The sequence below is a fragment of the Protomyctophum parallelum genome (genome assembly GCF_964188405.1).
Source record: "Protomyctophum parallelum genome assembly, chromosome: 11".
NCBI classification, from domain to species: Eukaryota; Metazoa; Chordata; class Actinopteri; order Myctophiformes; family Myctophidae; genus Protomyctophum; species Protomyctophum parallelum.
Genome location: NC_139707.1, coordinates 45,354,662 through 45,377,294, shown reverse-complemented (window position 1 = coordinate 45,377,294; position 22,633 = coordinate 45,354,662). Strand labels below are relative to the sequence as shown.

At 43.2% G+C, this 22,633-nt stretch overlaps 1 protein-coding gene across 1 annotated transcript in view; it reads right to left on the bottom strand.

Moving 5' to 3' along the window:
- LOC310867033 (low-density lipoprotein receptor-related protein 1B-like) overlaps positions 1-22,633 on the bottom strand; it is a gene marked incomplete at its 5' end in the record, with an annotated part of 569,593 nt that overhangs the window by 239,234 nt on the left and 307,726 nt on the right. Inside the window, 2 exon segments of the mRNA XM_083776826.1 lie at positions 1,690-1,830; positions 14,824-14,973. Coding sequence (XP_083632952.1) covers positions 1,690-1,830; positions 14,824-14,973 — 291 coding nt within the window.

Below are 22,633 nucleotides of genomic sequence, written 5' to 3'. Positions count from 1 at the left end.
CGCGATATGAGCTTGTAGATCTGCTATTTTTAAATAGCTAAAGCATAACATGATGCTGACACCAAAATGGGTGCCCGGTCAGAATGGCCTGCCAATTTTTTTTTTTTTACAAAAATTACCTGTAGATTTAGTTATTTTGTCAACATCTGGTGTATTAGCTGTCAAAGATGTAAAGATGTCTGGGTTTTACATCATGTTTATACATACATTGTTTATACATACATTGTCACTAAAGAGGCGTGCTCGCACACAGACACACAGCCTTACTTTGTGCCAGTGTCAAAATTTGACACCAAATTTGATTGATTTAGTTTAGTCATGGTCTGTTGAATCACATTTAATTTAGTCATATAGTCATCTGAAAAGTTTTAGTTTTAGTCGACTAAGTATCATACGATTTTAGTCAACTATAATCTAGACTAAATTCACCAGATGATGTTGTGGTTGATGAAGAGTCCAGAGAAGTGTCTGTATTAGAGATAGCCTACACCAGGGGTCCTCAACTAGAAATGATGAAGGTCCACAAATATTTTTTTTTGAATAAGACCGAGGTCCGGTCCCATGCGCGGCGTCCATCGGAGAGCGGGGCTCTATGCCCGTTTAGTATGGTCAAGCCAAGCTTATACAAATCAGATCCCCTTCCACCCAACCAATAATGGGGTGCAGAGTGCAGGCCCGGAGTGGAACTCCAAATCAGGCCGGGAGTTATACGCCCTGGCAGGCCACACTGCGCGCGCCTAGCGCGCGCCAGCATTTTGGGGGCCCTTGGGGGACATTTTGGGTGCCTTTGCAGCACTTTCACATGAGAAACATCTGATGTTATTTATATTATTAACTTCAAATACCTTCTGTATGACCAAGGTGACTAAATTCCAACCACTCATACCATCTCAGAGCTAGACTATATATATTTGTTTAGTTTTTTTATGTATTTGGCAGCCTACGACACAACCATGCACAGACTGGTGGTTTCGACAACTTGGGATATGCTCCAAATGGTGACAATGTTGGCAAAGTATAACTGTGCTGTCTCCACTGTAATTGGCAGCCGTCAGATATGGCGGAGAGCCGGAGAGACACCGTTACATTTTCATAGAGTGATAGTTTTTCAGTTTGGCTTTTGGGCTTTTGTAAACACTAGTTGCAACACTATAATTGTTGGGAAGACATGACAGAAAGTTAAATGAGCAATGAAATAAGCCATATTTAATAACTTTAGATTTTCATAGCAAATTAATAGTGGAAATAGTGTATATTTCCACTGGGTTTGACTATTTCTAAAATAAAAATCACACCAGTGTGAACCAAGTGGTGCAACTCCCGTCTATTGGTTCTCTGTATCGTTCCAATTTGTATCGTTCCAATTTCTTCTCTGTATCGTTCCAATTTCTTCTCTGTATCGTTTGCGTCCAGCAGGTGGCAGCCATGTCACATACTTCTCTCGTTCCAATTTCATGCATGCGTACACCACTCGTGCTCACACAGGTACACAAACAGGTACACAGGTACATGGACATTGCATGCTGGATGTAGAAGTGGTTGCACCACTTAAAAATGGATTATTATTTATTTAAATTATGCAAACATAATTGCCATTAACCTAATTATGATTAGGCAAATATTATGTAATAATTGTCGTGCGCGCGTGTGCGTGCGTGTGTGCGTGCGTGCGTGTGTGCGTGCACATACCTCTCTGCCCCTCCCTGTCGTAGACCTTCATGTGGACCACTCCGCTGGTCTTGTTGCGCAGCACCGCGGGGTTCCGTCCGTCTCTCTTGGTCACCGTGCCCAGCTGAGCTGAGTCCTCATCGGCCCACCAGAGTTTACCACCTGGAACAAGAGAAAGCCATTCCCTGTCTGTGAACAATGTCATCTGCAGAGTGGACACGGTGTCTGATTATCCCATTCTGACCTGAGATCAGATTCATACGAGGTTTCCACTGGACACACACTGGTCTTTATTAACCCATTCTGACCTGAGATCAGATTCTAAAAATGTCAGTCGTTCTTCGATAAAAAAAATAAAATAGCAGACCTACAAGCTCGTATCGCGCCACTCGGTGGCGCGATATGAGCTTGTAGATCTGCTATTTTTCAATAGCTAAAGCATAACATGATGCTGACACCCGGTCAGAATGGGTTATATGCTGCTAAGCACCACGTCGCCTCCGGGGGGGGAAAATTGCTATTCCGCGAGGCTATTTCGTTGAGGCGGCGAACGTGCGATAATGACTTTGAAAAGGGACAGTAAGGAATAATGAAATAACCAGGGAAACTCCCCCCCCTGTCAGGTGTAAAAGGAGCAACTTGGACACTCAGGCATGAAGGAAGCATGAGTTCAAGTCCGTTGCTCTCCCCTTGTCCCCCATATATGGGGACTAGGTTGGTGGAGGGTGTGTAGAGCCCAGGATCACATTAATTAGATGATTGACACGGGGTGAAAAATGGGTTACAAAATCGTGGGATAAAAAAATAAAAAATAAATAAAAGAACGAATAGTAAGTATATGTTAGTCCGGTAGACAGACCAAAGAAAGAATGAAATAAAGAAATAAAGGACGAATAATAGTAAGTATATGTTAGTCCGGTAGACAGACCAAAAAAAAATCTCCTCAGCCCCCAGAAATAAAGCGCCGCGAAAGATTGACAGCAAAAATGTAGCCTTTTTTGTTGAGTTATTTCAGTGCAATTTCCCCCTCAAAGGACTACCAGTCAGCCAACGTGTCAGCATAGGCGGCGTGTGTTTGGCAAAGGACTCCACGATACGCGAGGAGCGTGTTGTATCATCAGCTGGAGAGTTGAGTGCACGCCTGACGAATCCACATACATGTGTGCATGTTTGCCGAAGCAATGATGCGTCCCTATTATCCCATTTTGGGCGGGGACATCTTTTTGGTGTTAGCGTTATGCTATGATTTAGCTATGGAAAAATAGCAGATCTACAAGCTCATAGCGCGCCACCGAGTGGCGCGCTACGAGTTTGTAGGTCTGCTATTTTTTTTTAAGTCGAAGAACGACTGACAGAGAACCATGGCTTTTCGGAAAACTCTCACGATGTAGAAGACATTTTTATAATCTGATCTCAGGTCAAATAGGGTTATACTGGGGCCCGTCGTGCGAGTCTGTGTGGAGAGAGAGAGAGAGAGAGAAGAGAGAGAGAGAGAGAGAGAGAGAGAGAGAGAGAGAGAGAGAGAGAGAGGCTCTCATCTGTGCATGTTTGGAGAGAGAGAGAGAGAGAGAGAGAGAGAGAGAGAGAGAGAGAGAGAGAGAGAGAGAGATACAGCACAACACCCTCCTCCTCCTCCTCACCCCCACAGCACACACTGTCGCCATACTCACAAACAGAAACAAAAAAATCTGTGAGGCACGGTCTGGGCACTTTGCCCGATTCTCTCCCTCTGCACACAGACGTAACTGTAACAGGAGGGTGAGTTTTCCATTCTAAAAGAATAAAATAATAAAAATCCAGCCGCCGCTGTGCAAACTGCAAAGTGAGGCAACCGCTCTGCCCTTTAAATCATTCAGGCCTGAAAAAAATGTCTTCTAAATCCTGACAGTTTCTAGGCCTATATCACTCATTATTTCATGTCAAGGACCCCAAAAAATATATGTAATTGGCCACCGACCCCCATCTGAAAGTATGTTGTTCCAGGGACCCCCCCCCAGAAGCAAAGATTTGAGTTAAAAACGTTTGTTCTGAAAAAATACATTCCAAATTTTAGGCACATTTTCACGATTTTTCATAAATAGCAGACCTACAAGCTTGTAGCGCGCCACTCGAGCTTGTAGATCTGCTATTTTTCAATAGCTAAATTATAACATAATGTTTAAAACACCAAAAGGGGTGCCCGCCCAAAATGGCTTAATAGCGAGGATGAAGTAAGCCTCACCATCCAGCTCCACTTCCCTGCAGAAGAAAAGGGGGGAAAAAAAAGCCCTCATGCAGAAAATGGACGTGCCCTACCGTCCCTTCTCTAAAAGGCCAGGCCACCATTTCAGAAATGGACCCATTTCGCAGGGGATAGTTATGCCTCTGAAACACTGAAAAAAGGCTTTTTGCGGCATTCATAATGCAGGCCTCACATATAGCACACGGCTCTTCTTCTATTTTACGGTCTATCACTGGGTTCTTTCAAAACGGGCCTTAGAGTCCATCTATCAGGAGACCACAAGGGGAGGACGTCTGAAAACCCACCTTTTCAGACTCCATCATGGCCCATAGCACTTACCCTACACCCTTAGATATAGCATTTATGTACTTAGATAGCATTTGATACAGACTTATAAGCATGTCATGTAGACAGCACTATAATTGCATTGTATGTAGTCATAGCACGCCATAGTACATACTGTATGTATAGCATAGTAGTATAGATGTATAGTTTATATGTATAGTTTCATTATATAGATATTCCACTGTTACTTTCTTAGCTTGCGCATGTTTCATGATAAATGCTTTTTATGTGATGTATTCCCATGCTTTTGTTGTTCTTGCTTAATGTAAGTCGCTCTGGATTAAGAGCGTCTGCTAAATGCCTACATTGTAAATTGTATACTCAATGTTCCCATAGAAAGGAGACTCTTTTCTCCTATGTACTGTATGATTGTGTTATTTGTATGCTCTCTCCATTGCGGTTCTAAACTTCTGTGTATTAAATTCATCCACATAGCATAAAAATAACACAAAACACTAAAGTGACCAGGACTATTTTGTGTGTTATCCTTTAGACTAAATGTACACGTGCTGTTACATATCTGACTAATAATCGGCATTAGATCAATAAAATAAATAATACAAAAAAATAAATATATATATATATGCGCTTGACATCATCTCATCCTACCTGGAAGATTAACCGCAATTTGCAACTCTAGATTTATTTTACAATGGGATTAATCTAGAGTTGCAAATACCCTCCATTGACTCCCCACTCAGCCAAATTGCATTTGCGATCTGCTCGTATTAAACAACGTTAAACTCACCAACATTGCAGCTCTAGGCAAAGCTTGAATTGTCCTCTTTCAATCTGCCGAGCTTTTGTTCCATGTAAATCCACATGTTATGAGCTATACTTTCTGTCAAGACATTCTGTGCAGGTGATTCTTTTTTGTGTTGGAGTTTGGACACAAAGTCACTACCAATGGCCCCATGCGTACCACCCGTTTCGAATTTGCACATAATGCAAGAGACAGCAGTGCGACCCGTTAAAAAAAAACAACAGCAAACAACTCAAAAACATACAACAAACATATCACATTATGCTTTGTTGTATGTCAAATAGCAAAAGACATGCTGATCTACACGGATTTCTACGGATTTCTACTCGCCTATTCACGCCAAATATCCGCCTAGTTTTGCAGAACGCTCGCCTATTATGACATGCCCAGGGAGGGATGCACACTCAGATCCAACACGGCAAAGGTCCGACATGCGGAAACAACGGTCGGACATGCAGGTCGGACATGCAGGTCGGACATTAGGCCTGTCAAAAAATTTTGATTCAAGTTAGAATCGCGATTCTAATGCCGTCCGATTCAGAATCGATTCTCATTTTCCAAAAATCTTTTTTTTTTTTTTTTTTTTTCTTGCACAAATGTAGCTGTGCATGCATAGTGCATTTACTACCAGCTAAGCTAAGCCTGCCAATTGTATTTATTTTACACCTGTTTTAATACTAATGTATTGTTCTGGTATTGAGTGAGAAGAGATTTTGTAACTTTTGTACTGGTTCAAATTTGTGCAAGCTAAATAAATGAGACATGTTCTTACTCTTGGATTTAACCTTTGTGTGTTTAAATCATTCAGTTGATAAAACCTTTACAATTATACAAGCTTTTTACTAAATGTACTCTGCTTTCATGCCAGAAGACTGGAGTAGATCATGCTAAAATTATATTTAATTGTTTTTAATAAGAATAAAAAAAAACTGCTTTAGAATCGGGAAACAATCTTTTTTGAATCGAGAATCGGAAAAATCGAAAAGATCGTTTTTGAATCGAATCGTCACCCCCAAGAATCGGAATCGAATCGAATCGTGGGACACCTAGAGATTCGCAGCCCTATCGGACATGCAAGTCGTACATGTGCTGCTCCCGTGCTTGCGGTTATGGTTAGGTTAGGGTTTGAGGTGTAGGTTGTCGGTCTAATGACAGTCAGACCAATAGCACGTCAGAACTAAAGCCTGTATACCCGCCCAGGGATGCTAGCATGCATGTGGTTAAGTATATCAAATCAACTCACTTTTGTTACGTTCGTTTTTAATGGGAAAATGCATATTCATATATTGCAGCACCAACGATATAACTAGCTAAGAGTCCATTTGCATTATCCAGTCCCTGGATGGCCAATCAGCTCACTTAATGCCATGTCATGTAGTTCAGCGTTATGCATTTTGTTTAATCTCAGCCAGGGCGACACACAGTCTCTGATGGTGTTTAATTGGTTACTGTACTACAGTACACACACACATATAGGCCTACAGAACACTCTGTGGTGGTGATGTGATGAACTAGCTGTAATTAGCGTTTTTGTTGCCATGTCTGCTTATTATTATAAGCGACGTTGGGCTTGATTTTTCTGTAAAGTCACATGTAAAGAAATAAGTAATTGTGGGTTGCATTTCTTTTTTAGGCTCGTTTCTAAAGTTGCTTATTTGGGTTTGTTTTTAATGTTGTTTTGAACCAGTGGTTTTCAAACATTTTCATGGACTGCCAGCTGAATATGTTATGCTTTAGCTATTGAAAAATAGCAGATCTACAAGCTCATAGCGCGCCACCGAGTGGCGCGCTACGAGCTTATAGGTCTGCTATTTTCTAGAAAAATCGAAGAACGACTGACATTTTTTAGAATCTGATCTCGGGTCAGAATGGGTTAATCAGACCAGTGTGTGTCCAGTGGAAACCTCGTATGAATCTGATCTCAGGTCAGAATGGGTTAATGTGACCACGTGGCCTATATACAGTAGTGTCCCTTCTTTTGGGCTGGGTTTTTGGAGACATGGTTGCTTATTTTGCTCGCAGATGTACAGCATGTAGAAACACTGATGTATATCATATATATATATATATATATTAGAGGCTGTATATAGCTGCCATCTTGGATGTCATCATCCGAGAGAAGCAGTTTACTGTACAGAAGTGAGACTATCATGGATATAGAAACCTCTCATCTCCATATTTCAACCTGTGTGGCACGCAAAACCAATGAAAATAGCCGATCTACAAATTGTAGACATAACGATATACACAGTATAGCGTAGCCTGAGCCTACATTTAGATTAAAATCTGATAAAAACGGCAGACGCGGCGACGATAAAGAAAGAAAATAATAGTTTTCTTCCATTAATAGATGAAATAGCTGTTGCTCTTTAGAAATGCCAGGATAAGCGGAAATCTAAGAAATATATAATTAGACTCTCAAAAGGTTGAACCATTGTTTTTTTTTTCATTTTTCAAAGGCTATCTGCAGCATGCCAAGTATTTCGCTTCAGGCTCAAAGTCATCGTCGTTCAGAGAAGAGAGACCAAAACTCATTTCCAGAAATCACACAGGAATTCCCCCGAGTGAGAATGACAGCCTACACGGCGTTTACAAAACATTTGACCCCCAGAGGCTATGCGCTAGCCTAGATTAGCCGTGCTACCCCCTGTGTTAATTTGATGCCTGCAGGGACCCCGGTGAGGGGCTGCTAGCGGTGATTGCTCACTTGTGGGGCTCATCATATTCAATTTCCCCCCACACAGCTCAAACCGCAGGTTTGATTCCCAGGAAAGGGAGGCTAGGGGGCTGATGGATCACCCGCACTTTCCAAGCGGAGGGGCCTTCACCTCTCCCTCGGGCCAATCCAATTACTACACATGCAGGCCCCGGCGAGCTGAACGGATCGACCCGGTGTCACTAAACACTGCCTTCATTATACCCTTCTCACAAACAGCGCGCGTGCATGTGCATGCGCACACCGTGCACACACACACACACTCACTCACGCACGCACGTGCACACGGAGACACACACGTCACACACACACACACACAGAAAGGGAGAAAAAGCAAAAACAAACACACCTTTGTTTGACTTTTCCGACAGACTGCTGCTTCGTGGACTTGTCAAATGAATTGACAGGCTCTATATCGATTAGACTAATTTCAGCTTTTCTCTCCGACTGACAGTCAAGAAGGGGCTACAGCTACAGTCAGTTTTGGATGTGCCGTCACAGACCGTTTTCAGTAGGAAAACCACTGTATATTGTCTCTGTCGGGGCAAATTAACCACCGTTATGTCCAAAACTGTTAGGCCTACTTTTCAGGATTCTAAAAAGAAAATCTGCAAAATAGCACACACTGTAGATAAGCTCGGGATCTGCTACTTTTGGTGCTTTGGTGTGGCGCTGTAGTGATGATATACAGTGGCGTGCACAGATAGACACTAGGGCACCCCCTGCCCTTTTGGCAATTATTTTCTTCCCCTTAATTTGTAGTGTGTGGACCATGCGGTGACATTGATCAAATCTTGATAAAAAAACGCTTCTACTATATTATTTAGGCCCCCACAATCTAAAGCTATGTTTCTGTCAGTGGTTCTTCGATTAAAGAAAAATAGCAGACCTACAAGCTTGTAGATCTGCTATTTTTCAATAGCTATAAAGCACCAAAATGGGTTCCTGTCCCAAAAATGCGCTGCACAAGGTGCCCTTTTTTTCACTTGAGCACCTGCCCCTCTAAATGTCTGTGCACACCACTGATATGATATAAATACTCTTACATAGTAATACATCTCTGTGATTTAGGGCTGCATCTATTGCCATGTTTTGTGATTATTCCATCGATTACTTTTTTCAATTCATCAAACAACGGAGGACTTGAAACATCACTGACTCATCAATAAAATAATTCTAATAGTTTTGCGTTTTTTTTAAAACACTTTCAGGGTTTACAGTAAATTGTTTGTTTAATCCAGGGTTCCACCGCGCGTAACCCGCTAAACCCACTATTTGTTTAATGCGTTTAATTCGCCGTTTTAACCCATTCTGAACGGGAACCCATTTTGGTGTTAGCATCATGTTATGCTTTAGCTATTGAAAAATAGCAGATCTACAAGCTCGTAGCGCGCCACCAAGTGGCGCGCTACGAGCTTGTGGGTCTGCTATTTTTGAAAAATCGAAGAGCGACTGACATTTTTAGAATCTGATCTCAGGTCAGAATGGGTTCATCAGACCAGTGTGTGTCCAGCGGAAACCTCGTATGAATCTGATCTCAGGTCAGAATGGATTAAAAAGAAACAACGGATTTATCCCGGACCATGGTGACGAGGCCGTCGCGTTATGACGACGAAGCCGACAAAATCAAGTCATCCTCTGGGCTGCTGCTAGGGCTTCTGGGAAATTGAGCCCAATTAATGCAAGTGGACGGGCCGTTTGTTTAGACTACAAACATGCTGTGGTTTCGTTTCACAGTGTCATGGCCGCCGGTGCTTCTAATCATAACAAACCAACCGACCATGTTTCTCGCCGGATTTTCGTGGTTGAAAAGCTGCAGACACTTCAGCGTATATGCTCTAAAAGGTAATAAAACAATCTCGGCACAGCGTAGAATATTGGATTAAATAGCGGGGAACACGAGTTGCGCGGTAGTAACTGTTACTAATAATGATCTTATAGCTCACTATAATCATCTCTCTACATTGATTCCTCCCCGGGTAGGAGTAGACTCCACTCCACTATATGGACAGCTACTGCCCTCCAACAGGATGACCTTTGTAAAGCCCACTCATCCATGCTCTGCTCCTCCCCTGCGGCGTCTCCTCCATGCTGGGAGTCTGCCACAGATCCAGGTCAGGGCCCTGTTTGTTAGATCTCCTTCTCTCTTCATTTACACGGGATGACGCTTTTGGAACAAGCTCAACCGACACAAACACCGGCAACAAACCCCATCGATCGAAGGAACTCTCGCACCGGCAAAAAAAAAAAAAAAAAAGGCTTTGGTAGCGGGAATAAGGAACCGCTGTTTAATTAACCCATCTTGACCTGAGATCAGATTCTAAAAAAAATGTCTGTTTGAAAATGACAGTTTTCTGAAAAAGCTATGTTTCTGTGTCAGTCGTTCTTCGATTTTTCTAAAAATAGCAGATCTACAAGCTCGTAGCGCGCCACTCGGTGGCGCGCTACGAGCTTGTAGATCTGCTATTTTTCAATAGCTAAAGCGCAACATAATGCTAACGTCAAAAGGGCATCCCGCCCAATATGGGTTAACACTCAATACTGTTTGATTGGCTAAATCACTACAGAGGCAGGACCCACAGGTCCATAAACGCACCGATGGTTCGACTAACGACACCTAACAAGCCATTTTCCGGTCGAAGCAGATGGCACGTGTAATCGCCAACATATGAGCGTAACTATCCTGATGCTCTAGACATGATAATCATTGGGTTGATTCCATTAGCCCGCCGATGTCAACAGTTTAGTTTACCGTCTGATGGAGGAGGAAACAAAGGCAAAGAAACGGGCGGCGCGGCGAGGGGGGTTGAAGATTGTGGAAAGCGAGCGGAGCGAGAGAGGAGAGGAGAGAGGGGAGAACGGCGAGCGAATGTAATCAGTCACATCTCTCACCATGGAGACCGACCACAACAGCCATGAAGCAGGGCAGCATCTCTCCTCTGTAGTGAGAGGGAGGGGAGAAAAAATCAATAGCCTATTCACTGGGCCAATAAGCCTGCAGAGGGGAGAGAGGAGACTGAGGAGACTGACAGACATGTTCTGCATTCTTTCCTCCGTCGCTTCGTTTTCTCGGGGTGCCAGTATACCGTCTGTCTATCCGTCTGTCTGTCTGTATGTCTGTCTGTATGTCTGTCTGTCTGCACATGTAAAGATTAGCTTGACTACAAGTTCACAAGTGAGGTTGCAACTTGTAGATCTGCTATTTCCTGCAAAGACATTTGGTGTAGAGAGGAAAAAAGAAGGAGAGGACTGAGCGTAGATGCCAGGGGGACCTCAGTCAATTAACCCCTTTTGGTGTTAGCATTATGTTATGCTTTAGCTATTGAAAAATAGCAGATCTACAAGCTCATAGCGCGCCACCGAGTGGCGCGCTACGGGCTTGTAGGTCTGCTATTTTTGAAAAAAAATCGAATAACGACTGACATAGAAACATGTCTTTTTCAGAAAACTGTCATTTTCAAACAGACAGATCTAAGGTCAAAATGGGTTAAGTAGGCTATACGTAGGTTTTAAACCGAATTCCAGATTTTTACTTGTAACAGAGTATTTCTACATAGCAGTGTTGATACTTTTAAGTAAAACATCTGAGTACTTCTTCTTCCACCACTGTTTATGAGCCATTCATTCATTCATGCATTAGAGCGGGTGAAATGACACCCCGGGATTCATCCACATTGTTTTAGCCCAAAGTGCCGCTATAAGCTGTGACAGGCGGCGACGTCAGGGATAACGAGATGTGCTCGTAATGGAAGCAGTTTAATGATCAGAGGTGTTGTTCCGTCATGCCTAGAACCCACATGTGTTTGCCCAGCACGCACACACACACGCACGCACACAAATTAATTAAACCAGATCACTGCATTTTTTTTTCATCCCCAAAAACACCGCCCTCTCTTCAATAACAGTAGCAGTTAGCCGCTACAGTGAGGTATGAGGCCAATACATCCGGTGAGCCGTGCATCCATCCCTATACAAGTCGTTGCAATTTCCTCGGCACAACAAAACGTCATTAATTGTGATCGATGGAGACTCGCAGACATCATTTCACTGTTTTGCTGTACCTGCTACTGTGAGGAAAGCGAGCCATTAGTCTGTGTCACCTCGGGTTCCATCTCCCATTTGTGAAATGCTATAATGAAGTCTCCATCGTCTACAGCGGAGCGCGGAACACCCCCCCCCCCCCCCCCTCTCCACACACACACACACCCTCCAATGATTTTTGTTTTGCTGTAAACCGGTCCGGATGAGATGAGAAAGAATACACATCTTCTTGAAGCCGCTCCTTCAAGTAGGCAGAAATACTACTTATACTTGCAGAACAATGGTGTGTGTGTGTGTGTGTGTGTGTGTGTGCTTCAGCTCGGTCGCTGTTCCGTAACACGTCTAATTAACCCATATAGACCTGACGTCGAAATTTAGAAGACAATTTTTCTTCTAAATGATGAAAAAAATTCTGAAAAAACGTCATGTTTCTGTATCAGTGGTGATCAATATTTCATGTCAAGAACTCCAAAAAAATATATGTAATTGGCCGCCGACCCCCCCCATCTGAAAATATGTTGTTCCAGGGATATGTTGTTCCAGGGACAAAATTTGCGCCACATTTTCACGATTTTTCAAAAAATAGCAGACCTACAAGCTCGTATGAGCTTGTAGATCTGCTCTTTTTCAATAGCTAAATTCTAACATGATGTTTGAAACACCAAAAGGCGTTCCTGCCCAAAATGGGTTAACGCTATAGCTGTGGACGTGATGGGAGACAACCCACCCACCCACCCACCCACCCACACACCTGGCAGACAGTAGTGAGGCCCACCGTGACAAATAACACGCTAAACAGAGAATTACTGTAGGAGAGAGAAAACATGTCTCACTCCAACAACAACAACAACAACACTGTGGGTTTTATCTTTTACCTTCGAAAAGGAAAGGAAGATATGTGCTGCCATCTTAAAAACACAATCACACAAGCGTACGTATTCATATATACGCGACTCAAACACACAAACACACACACACACACACACACACACCTCTGTGTTCTCCCTTCTCATTAGCAAACTTGGCAACCTCCATGCGCGCACACGCGCACACACACACACACAGACGCTCGCGCATGCAACAAGAGGCTTCCCAAATGCCCAGATTGCCGTCATATGGAACTGAGACCGTTTAGAATTATAATCCCTTGTTTAAAAAAAAAAAAAAAAAAAGTATTATATTCAGGGTGTAATGTAATTAAAAACACAGATGCCATGCGCTGAATTGAACGTCCTCAGAGACACGCATGGTCCAACGTCTTCCCGAGCCATCTGGGACAGAATCAATCATGTTGTGATGATGTCGTCCCCCGTCGTCTGACGCTGGCATATGGAATATGTACGGTTTGGTCGTCCAAACCAAATCACGCCAGACCAAGGATCCACTTTCCCTCTCCTTTCCAACTGAATCCTCTATACTATGAGTTGCCAGGGGGGGGGGGGGGGGGGGGAGGGGGGAAAATACCCTACGAGACTCACAGAAACATATTTTCATACTGGTAGAAAGGAACTAAGTACATCTACAATTTGTACTTGAGTATTGCCGATTATCAGTACATTTTTTTCTTCTACTCCACTACATATAAAGTTACAGTATATGACAACTAGTTTGCATTTTGAACTTGTGAAATGGTGACATTCTGTACTTATAGTGTTGGTACTGTAATTATATTTTGATGCCGATACTTTTCTACTTTTACTCAAGTACATGAATGCAGGACGTAGCGTATGTCTACATTGCAATATTGATATACTTATATTTAAGTGCAGAAAAAAAAAAACGGTATCCCTCCATTTGACGCAGGCATACTGAATGTTGTCGTCCAAACCAAACCAAAGATCCACCTTCCCCTCTCCTTTCAAATAAAGTCCTACTATGAGTTGCCAGGGATTGGCAGAAACATATTATCTTTTCTGAAGAGAAAAGATTCTTCTCAAGTCCAAAGCTGGTGCTTTCTGTTTCACCTTGGGTCAGGTTTTCTTTGCCACAGCCTATAGATTTGATGAAAACATCCTGCGCTGGCATGTGGTCTTCCGTTGTGCTGACACCATCGCTAAGCAAGCAGGATTCGAGGGCCCTCTCGTACACCTATAGCTTGTGCTCCGTCACACAGTGGCGTCTGCCAAAACAACAGAGCTGTACGCATTGCGTCTAAAGGCATGTCGTGATCTACCGGCTATTTTCGTGGCACACGCCACCCCGCTCTACGACGCCGTATAAATCACGCTATATTAACGCATTCTGACCGGGCACCCATCTTGGTGTTAGCATCATGTTATGCTTTAGCTATTGAAAAATAGCAGATCTACAAGCTCATATCGCGCCACCGAGTGGCGCGATACAAGCTTGTAGGTCTGCTATTTTTTTTTTTATCGAAGAACGACTGACATTTTTTTAATCTGATCTCAGGTCAGAATGGGTTAATCAGACCAGTGTGTGTCCAGTGGAAACCTCGTATGAATCTGATCTCAGGTCAGAATGGGTTAAGGGATAAAAAGGGACCATCATGTTAGCTTAGAAGATCATTTTGGGGAAATTTCTAAATGAAATTCGAAGGTGATGGATGGTCCAACATATTGGATTCACTAACTGATACCAAGAAACAACACATAATGAACCGTCCTCCTCCCTTTTCATTATAAATGAGGGACGGATAGAAAAAAATCAATCATCAATCATGGTGCCGCTCAATGTTTTAATTATCTAATGCCCCGGCCATTTCACACAAAGTGAAGCAGGACTGTCGCGACGAGGAGGACGACTGCCTAAATGGCTCCGTTCTTAAGGGGAGCCACTTAACTGGCTGAAACACGTAATCCCTCCACACTCCCTCCACGTCTTAATCCCCCGGTGGCCGTCTTTGATGCTCTCCTTGACAAGCTCCCCGACGTGCACGAGGTCCAGACGAGGCTCTGTTTTTTGGGGTAGAAAAGTGGAGCGAGTACCCTGGCAGAGCTTAACGCGTCTGGAAGTCCCTCGGAGCCCGCCGACAAATGTCGGCGCACCTCAGTTTTCTCTGCCCACGGGCCCCACCATACTGTATGTAGGAATTAAGGCACTAGAACTCACCCATCACGGCCAGCGCCGAGCCTTTGGTCAGCTGCTTCTTCAGCTCCTCCAGAACCTCCAGGACGCTGCCGTCCAGGTTGCAGCGGTTGATGGTGCCGTTGGCCGAGCTGATCCAGTAGAGCTTGCTGGCGGTGTAGTCGATGGAGAGACCTGGAAGAGGGAGGAGGAGGAGGAGGAGGAGGGAGAAAAGGTTTTTTTTTTTTTTAGACTCTCCTTCTCGTGATGGCTTAACCCATTTTGATCTGATATCAAATTCTAAAAAAAAAAATCGACATCCTGACAGTTTTCTGAAAATGTTTCTGTTTTACTGTTTCTGTATCAGTGGTGCTCAATATTTCATGTCAAATTATATGTAATATGCCACCGAGCCCCATCTGAAAATATGTTGTTCCAGGGACGACCCCCAGAAGCAAAGATTTGAGTTAAAATTTTCACTCTGTAATAATATATTATTCAAAGCTTTGAGGCACATTTTCACGATTAAAAAAAAAATAGCAGACCTACAAGCTCGTAGCGCGCCACTCTGTGGCGCGCTATGAGCTTGTAGATCTGCTATTTTCCAATAGCTAAAGTAGAACATAATGCTTAGTCAAAACACCAAGAGGGGTTCTCGGCCAGAATGGCTTAATAAGCCCTAATGTATGCTCCGTGTGTCAGACTTCATTTAGACTGGGCGGCTGTAGATGGCCAGATTAACGTGATTATCACCTGTAAAACATATTAAAAAAATAATCAAAGTGCACATATAAATGAGGCCTAAAGCAGTACTGTAATCAAAACTAGATTAGGTGTTTAAAAAAAAAGATTCATGATGAAAGTATAGTCTTATTCTGTACTTACAGTGTTATAAGCTTATATTGGCCTTTGCTGCCACAAAGTTTAGCAGTTAAAGCAAGTAAAACCCATTTTTTACTCGTGTGTGCGTGCGTGCGCGCGTGCGTGCATGCGTGTGTGCGTGTGTGTGCGTGCATGCAAGTAAATGGCTAAAATAATTTGTCAGACTAAAACTAGACTAAATTGTCAGACTAAAACTAGACTAAAATGCCAATAGTTTTTGTTGACTAAAACTAGACGAATAAATTATTGGACTAAAGATAAAGACTAAAATGCTCGACTTTTAGTCGACTAAAACTAGACTAAAACGCCAATAGTTTTTGTTGACTAAAACTAGACGAATACATTCTTGGACTATGATAAAGACTAAAATGCTCGACTTTTAGTCGACTAAAACTAGACTAAAATGCCAATAGTTTTTGTTGACTAAAACTAGACGAAAATTTTTTTGGACTAAAGATAAAGACTAAAATGCTCGACTTTTAGTCGACTAAAACTAGACTAAATTAAAAAAGGATGAGTTCGACTAAATATGATGAAAACTAACAACGGTGATTGAAACTGGACTAAGACTGAGACTAAATAAAAAAAAAATAGCCGACAAAAACAACACTGGTATGTGTTGCAGGCGTCAAGGCTGAGAAAGACTCCATGGCTTTGTGGGGGACGTCTCTATTTGACCTCCAGCCGGCATCGTAAATAACCGGTAGCCGCCCGCGCGAGTGACGGACTACTGTACTTTTAAATCCATTCCCCCCGGCCCGACATGATGGTTTTTGATAGAACGGGCCCGGGCGTTGATAGAATGCCGCTTATTGACGGTGACGGTGGCAAAAACCGGAGGCCATTTCAATTGTGCACGACACGACGTCGTCCCGTCCGGAAAGATCTCCGTCTCCCTGCCCGGCCGCGTGTGTGTGTGTGTGTGTGTGTGTGTGTGTGTGTGTGTGTGTGTGTGTAGTGTGTGTGAGATTTATGTGCGGCAGATTCACAGTCACAACGCGTCATTAATTTACTCTTGTCCCCCGGTCCACCCCATAATCATAAACGAAGCCGGTGAAATATGGCACCCCCCCCCCCCCATCCCCCGTTATCTGTATTGCTGACACTGACAGGCCCCGAGAAGAGCGAGCGGGACACTTTGAAAAACAATGGCCGCCGCGCTTGTGTGTGTGTGTGTGTGTGTGAGAGAGAGAAAGGGAGAACTTGACCTTGAGGTGTGCATATAAGCGACAGAACAACAGCTGCTGGGAGTTAGACAGACCGAGGCCTTGTGAGATTGTTTTTTTTCCGCTCGCTCATGCTGCAGATCGTTCATTCGAGTCTATGCCCACGATGCGGGCGGGCAAGAGTTCACGCTTATAACCCATTTTTGCGCGGGAACCCCTTTTGGTGTTAGCGTCATGTTATGCTTTAGCTATTGAAAAATAGCAGACCTACAAGCTCATATCGCGCCACCGAGTGGCGCGATACGAGCTTGTAGGTCTGCTATTTTTTTTTAAACTGTCAGGATTTAAGACATTTTTTTGAGAATCTGATCTCAGGTCAAAATGCGTTTAAGAAGCGCCATTCTTCTGTTGCGTTAAGAATCTGATCTCAGGTCAGAATGGGTTAAATGCTAAGAAAGGGCAGGAAGGCGCCGCATAGGCAAGGCGGGGTTAACCGGGGGTAATGTGAGAGTAATTGCACAGCATACCCGTCGACTGCATTCAAGCGCAATGCTGGAAATTATCCCGCCGATGCTCTCCTTCTTCCAGACGGCAACACACAAAGCATGGCGGTACTGCTAATAGCAGTCAAATGGAGAGTAGTAGCTCTTTATTAACTCATTCTGACCTGAGATCAGATTCATACGAGGTTTCCACTGGACACACACTGGTCTGATGAACCCCATTCTGACCTGAGATCAGATTCTAAAAAAATGTCAGATTTTTCAAAAAATAGCAGACCTACAAGCTCGTAGCGCGCCACTCGGTGGCGCGCTATGAGCTTGTAGATCTGCTATTTTTCAATAGCTAAAGCATGACATGATGCCGACACCAAAATGGGTTCCCGTTCAGAATGAGTTAATGAGCAATTAGCAGTTTAGCGGAGATGATTTAGTCTTGCCCGGAGTGATCAAAGATAAAGTTGCTCTCTCGGATCAGGAGGGTTAACGTTATGAAATGGAGAGATATACTGAATAGTTAATGTGTTATACTAGTACGTACTGTACTGTTGAAAGAGTAAAGGGCTCATACAAACTCCAGTTTTTGGTGATCGGTTATCACCGCGGTGTAGTTTTTAAAGGGTCGGAAAACTACACCATTACGTCAGTCGCGGTGACGATCAGCTATCACCGCGGACACAGACCCCCATCTCTCTGTTTTTATACTATCAGACAAGTCTTTATCACCCCCGTTCACTGATTGGTCTAGAGGTTGGGTAAACCACAGGGAGGCGGGGTCAATCCTTATAAGGACATCACCGCGAGTGTGATGGCCTCGACTCTTATCACCGTTTTAGGTGATAAGCTATCACCTAAAGCGGTGATAACCTATCACCAAAAACTGGAGTATGTATGAGCCATTAAGTGTCCTCTTTCTAATGTGCATACTAACGTCGAGGCCTAAAAACATCCGTTTATTTCACTTTGAGACCGTATACAAATGTAAAACATAAAGAAATAGTCACATAACTCAAGTCTATTGTTTGAATGATAAAACAAAAACAACAACAACCACTGCTTGAACCTTTGCTAAAAACAACAGCACAGTAAATAGGGTTGGGGGTCTTCAACGCAGGGCCATGCATTGTGCGCTTGTAGATCAGCTATTTTTTGGGGGGCAAACGTCTCCCCATAATAGCGATTCCAGGGATCAAGTGGTCCATGAAAATGGAACAAAAAAGTTCCTATCACACAAAGATAGGAACCCTTGCAGAAATCCTGAGGTGGTCACCCTAGGCAGAGGTTCTCAACGTTTTTGGCCGGGGACCCCCCGGAAATGCTTTGTCAATGTCTTGGGACCCCCGCCCCGCCCCCCCGACCCCCGACCCCCAATATAAATTGACTGTTACAATAACCTTAATAATAGACAATACACCATAAATGAATACTGAAACCAGATATAATCATTAGGGAAGGTGTATACATGTACTATGTGTACTATTATGTAAACTCTTCATTTCAATTTTCCAGCCAATCAGTTAAAAAATAAAAAAAGTTTATTTATTTGGGGACCCCCCCAAAATAATTTGGCGACCCCCCGAGGGGTCGCGACCCACGTGTTGAGAACCCCTGTGTCGGCGTCTCCCTGCCGTGTGTGTGTGTGTGAGATTTATGTGCGGCAGATTCACAGTCACAACGCGTCGTTAATTTACTCCTGTCCCCGTTCCACATTTCCTGTGCAAATACAAAATGTGCTCCAAATGCCGAAAGAAAACAAACAAAAGCCGGTTTCCCACCAACGCGTTTTCCACAACAAAGAGTTCCACCTCAAACAGCAACCAACGACCAACTGCCAAAATGTGTTTACTACAGTACTTTTTATTGGACCGGTGGGGATTTTGACATGTGCGCGCGCGTGTGTGCGTGTGCGTGTGTGTGTGTGTGTGTGTGTGTGTGTGTGTGTGTGTGTGTGTGTGTGTGTGTGTGTGTGTGTGTGTGTGTTGTTTTCGTCGACTAAAACTAAGATGAAAAATGTTCGTCGACTACCTATTTTCACTGACAAAAACAAATGGAAACTGAATGAAAACTAAGCTACGGTGACTAAAACCAAGACTAAATATACTGACAATTTCGTCGACATATAAAAACTAGACTAAAATGTTAGGACGGGACTAGTGGACAAGAGATCCAGTATAAGTCATTTTACAATCGATCTACAAGCTCACAATGCGTCGCGTTGCGACGCGTTGTGAGCTTGTAGATCGGCTATTTTCAGCAAGTGTAAAAACATTACATTACATTACGACGGCATCAAGAGCCACCAAAACACATTTTAGTCGACTAAATCACCTGTAGATTTAGTCGACTAAAATCTTATGGCATTTAGTCGACTAAAACTAGACTAACACTAAGACATTCCAGGTGACTAAAATGTGACTAAGACTAAATTAAGTTTCAGTCCAAAGACTATGACTAAACTAAAATAGAAACTACTTCTAGGGGTCTTCTAGGGGACAATACTTCTAGGGGTCTTCTAGGGGTCTTCTAGGGGCCAATACTAGGGGTCTTCTAGGGGCCAATACTTCCAGGGATCTTCTAGGGCCAATACTTCTAGGGGACTTCTAGGGGCCAATACTGGCATGCCAGCCTTGTATTATTGGAAGACATATTACTGACAAATGTTTACTGAAGCTAAAGCATCAATACCACAAGGTAGAATTATTCTATTACAAGTAAAAATCCTGTATTTGAAAGTTTTCAAAATTTATACAAGTCGTCTGAAAATAGCAGATCTTCAAGCTTGTACATATATGAAGTATAGGGTTGAATGTGTGTTGTTTTCTAATACTTCAAAGTAACTATAGGGAACCAAAATAATTATAGCAGAGTAGAAGTACACCATTTTCCTATGGATGTACTGTATAGTGAAATAGAAGTAAACGTATTGGAAGCAATTGGAAATACTTTACTCAAATACTAGTTCAGTACTTGAGTAAATGTACCACCGCGGGCACGGGCTGTGTGTTTGTATAGTTTGTGAACAAAGCCGTATCAGAGTGAAAGTGTGAAAGCTGCACTATCCCATTCTGACCTGAGATCAGATTCTAAAAATGTCAGTCGTTCTTCGATTTTTCAAAAATAGCAGACCTACAAGCTCGTAGCGCGCCACTCGGTGGCGCGCTATGAGCTTGTAGATCTGCTATTTTTCAATAGCTAAAGCATAACATAATGCTAACACCAAAAGGGGTTCCCGACAAAAATGGGCTATACGGACTCAGGCTGCTTAAGAGCTTGTATGCGGTATGTGGTAGTGGCTCTCTACTACAGTATAACGTCTCCTCTGGCCAAATGGAAACAAAACAGTGGCATTCATAAATACTTCAACCATAAAGTGCTAAAAAGCGCACTAGCACAAGAACAAGACTACAAGACTAGGAAATGCACTTATCTCTCTCACAGCTGGGATTTCCTGGGGTTTGCGCACATTCATGTTTCGTTATGCTACACTACAGTGTATTTATTTTTGGGCCAGAGGTGGTGGTTCTGTTTCAATAACAATAATGTGTTCGTTTTAGGGAGATTTGACACAGACCGTGCAGTGTCGTGCATTTTGCACATACATGAAATGGTTCCTGTGCATTTTTACCCATACTGACTATTAGAAGCAGCTGGTGTTACTACTCAGCTGTCTTGCTCAGGGACACACAACTGAACCCCAAAGCACTGCTCAGTGACAGTACCACAACTGAACCCCAAAGCACTGCTCAGGGACACACAACTGAACCACAACTGAACCCCAAAGCACTGCAGAGAGTGACTGACTTTCAAATGTACATAATGTTTGTTTTGATCGTATTGCTGTATTGCTGTATTGCGCTTTCTGCTTTGGCAATGTTTAAAACGTATGTTTTTCTCATGCCAATGAAGTCCTTTGAATTGAATTGAATCGAGTGGTGCAAACAGCACAGTGCATTAAGAATTCCACCCATGTTACTTGTAATATGTGATATGTGGAAATAAAGTTTGGTTCTGACTGGGTGGACCAGAGAGGCGCAAACCTACACTAATTACCAGACGACCTTGCTATTATCCACTCAGCTTTTGGTCACGGCCGTCAAAGCATAACAGGAGTGGAGAAGCTGATACTTTAGAAGAGTCAAAACAAAGTTATCGTCCAAACAGAAGAAAAGGATAAGTAGTCCAGGAAACCTCATCTGGTGTGAAGGCAAAAGGATTGATCTCAACAAATCGATTCCGTCCGCTCCATGGATTCCAAGTGAAAATAATGAGTTCAAGAAATCAGATTATAGGAAAAGAAGAAGAATGAACGAACAAACAAAGCCCAACAGTTGGCAGTCACTTTCAAATTGACCCGGGTCGATGCCAGTGGCTAATGCCATGCTCCTGGTTTTACCTGAGATCCTATACTTTCCTTAAAGGGATTGTGACATTAAAAAAAAGGTTTTGGAATTGTTATTATTTTTTTTAGGTTTTCTAAGCTCAATTGCACCCAAAAAACATGAACTTTTAACATTCAGTAGATTTTCTGTGATCTGGGGTTTTCTGGCTCAAACAGGTGCTCTGATTTGCCGGCAGTTTGTGATGTAAGATCCTGCAAATCCCATATATGTCAATGGGATTTGCCAGCAGATGTCACTGTTTTCACTGTTTTGCCTGTTTTCATTGTAGCTCAAAAGGCTTCCAAACCCCAAAGAAAACTTCAGACCACAGAAAATCCACTGAATGTTCAAAGTTCAGGTTTTTTGGGTGTAATTGAGGTCATAAAACCTAAAAGAAAAAAGAAAAAGAAAAATAAATGAAAATGAATGTCATAAAACCTTTAAGAACTAACTGTCTCTCTGCATTCTATGTACAGTATGTGTTTACCTTGCTTATTGTAAATCACTCCGGACAAGAGCGTCTGCTAAGTGCCTAGTAAATTGTACACCAAATCTTGTCACCGAAAATAACCGACCTACAAGCTCACAGCGCGTCGCGTTGCACTGCGCTGTGAGCTCGTGTAGTCTCGGCCGGGGAGGCGAACCCGGGTTCTCCACTCCAAAGGCACAGTACGTCCACTAAAGAGCCATATGGCCCGATAGGCAAGTAGTAACACAGCACCGTATAGCCTACAGTCGTCCCCCATCCAGGAGCTAGGCTCCACTGACTGGGGGGGGGGGACCTCCGCCCCAGAGAGCTGTCCACTACGGTCTGTGCCGCCACAAGGCTACACTTGCTCTACATCTGCTCTCCATACAGCTCTTCAAGTATAGGTTCATGTCCGCTCTCCTGTTACGATGTGAGGCAACACGTCGTGTTGTATCTTAG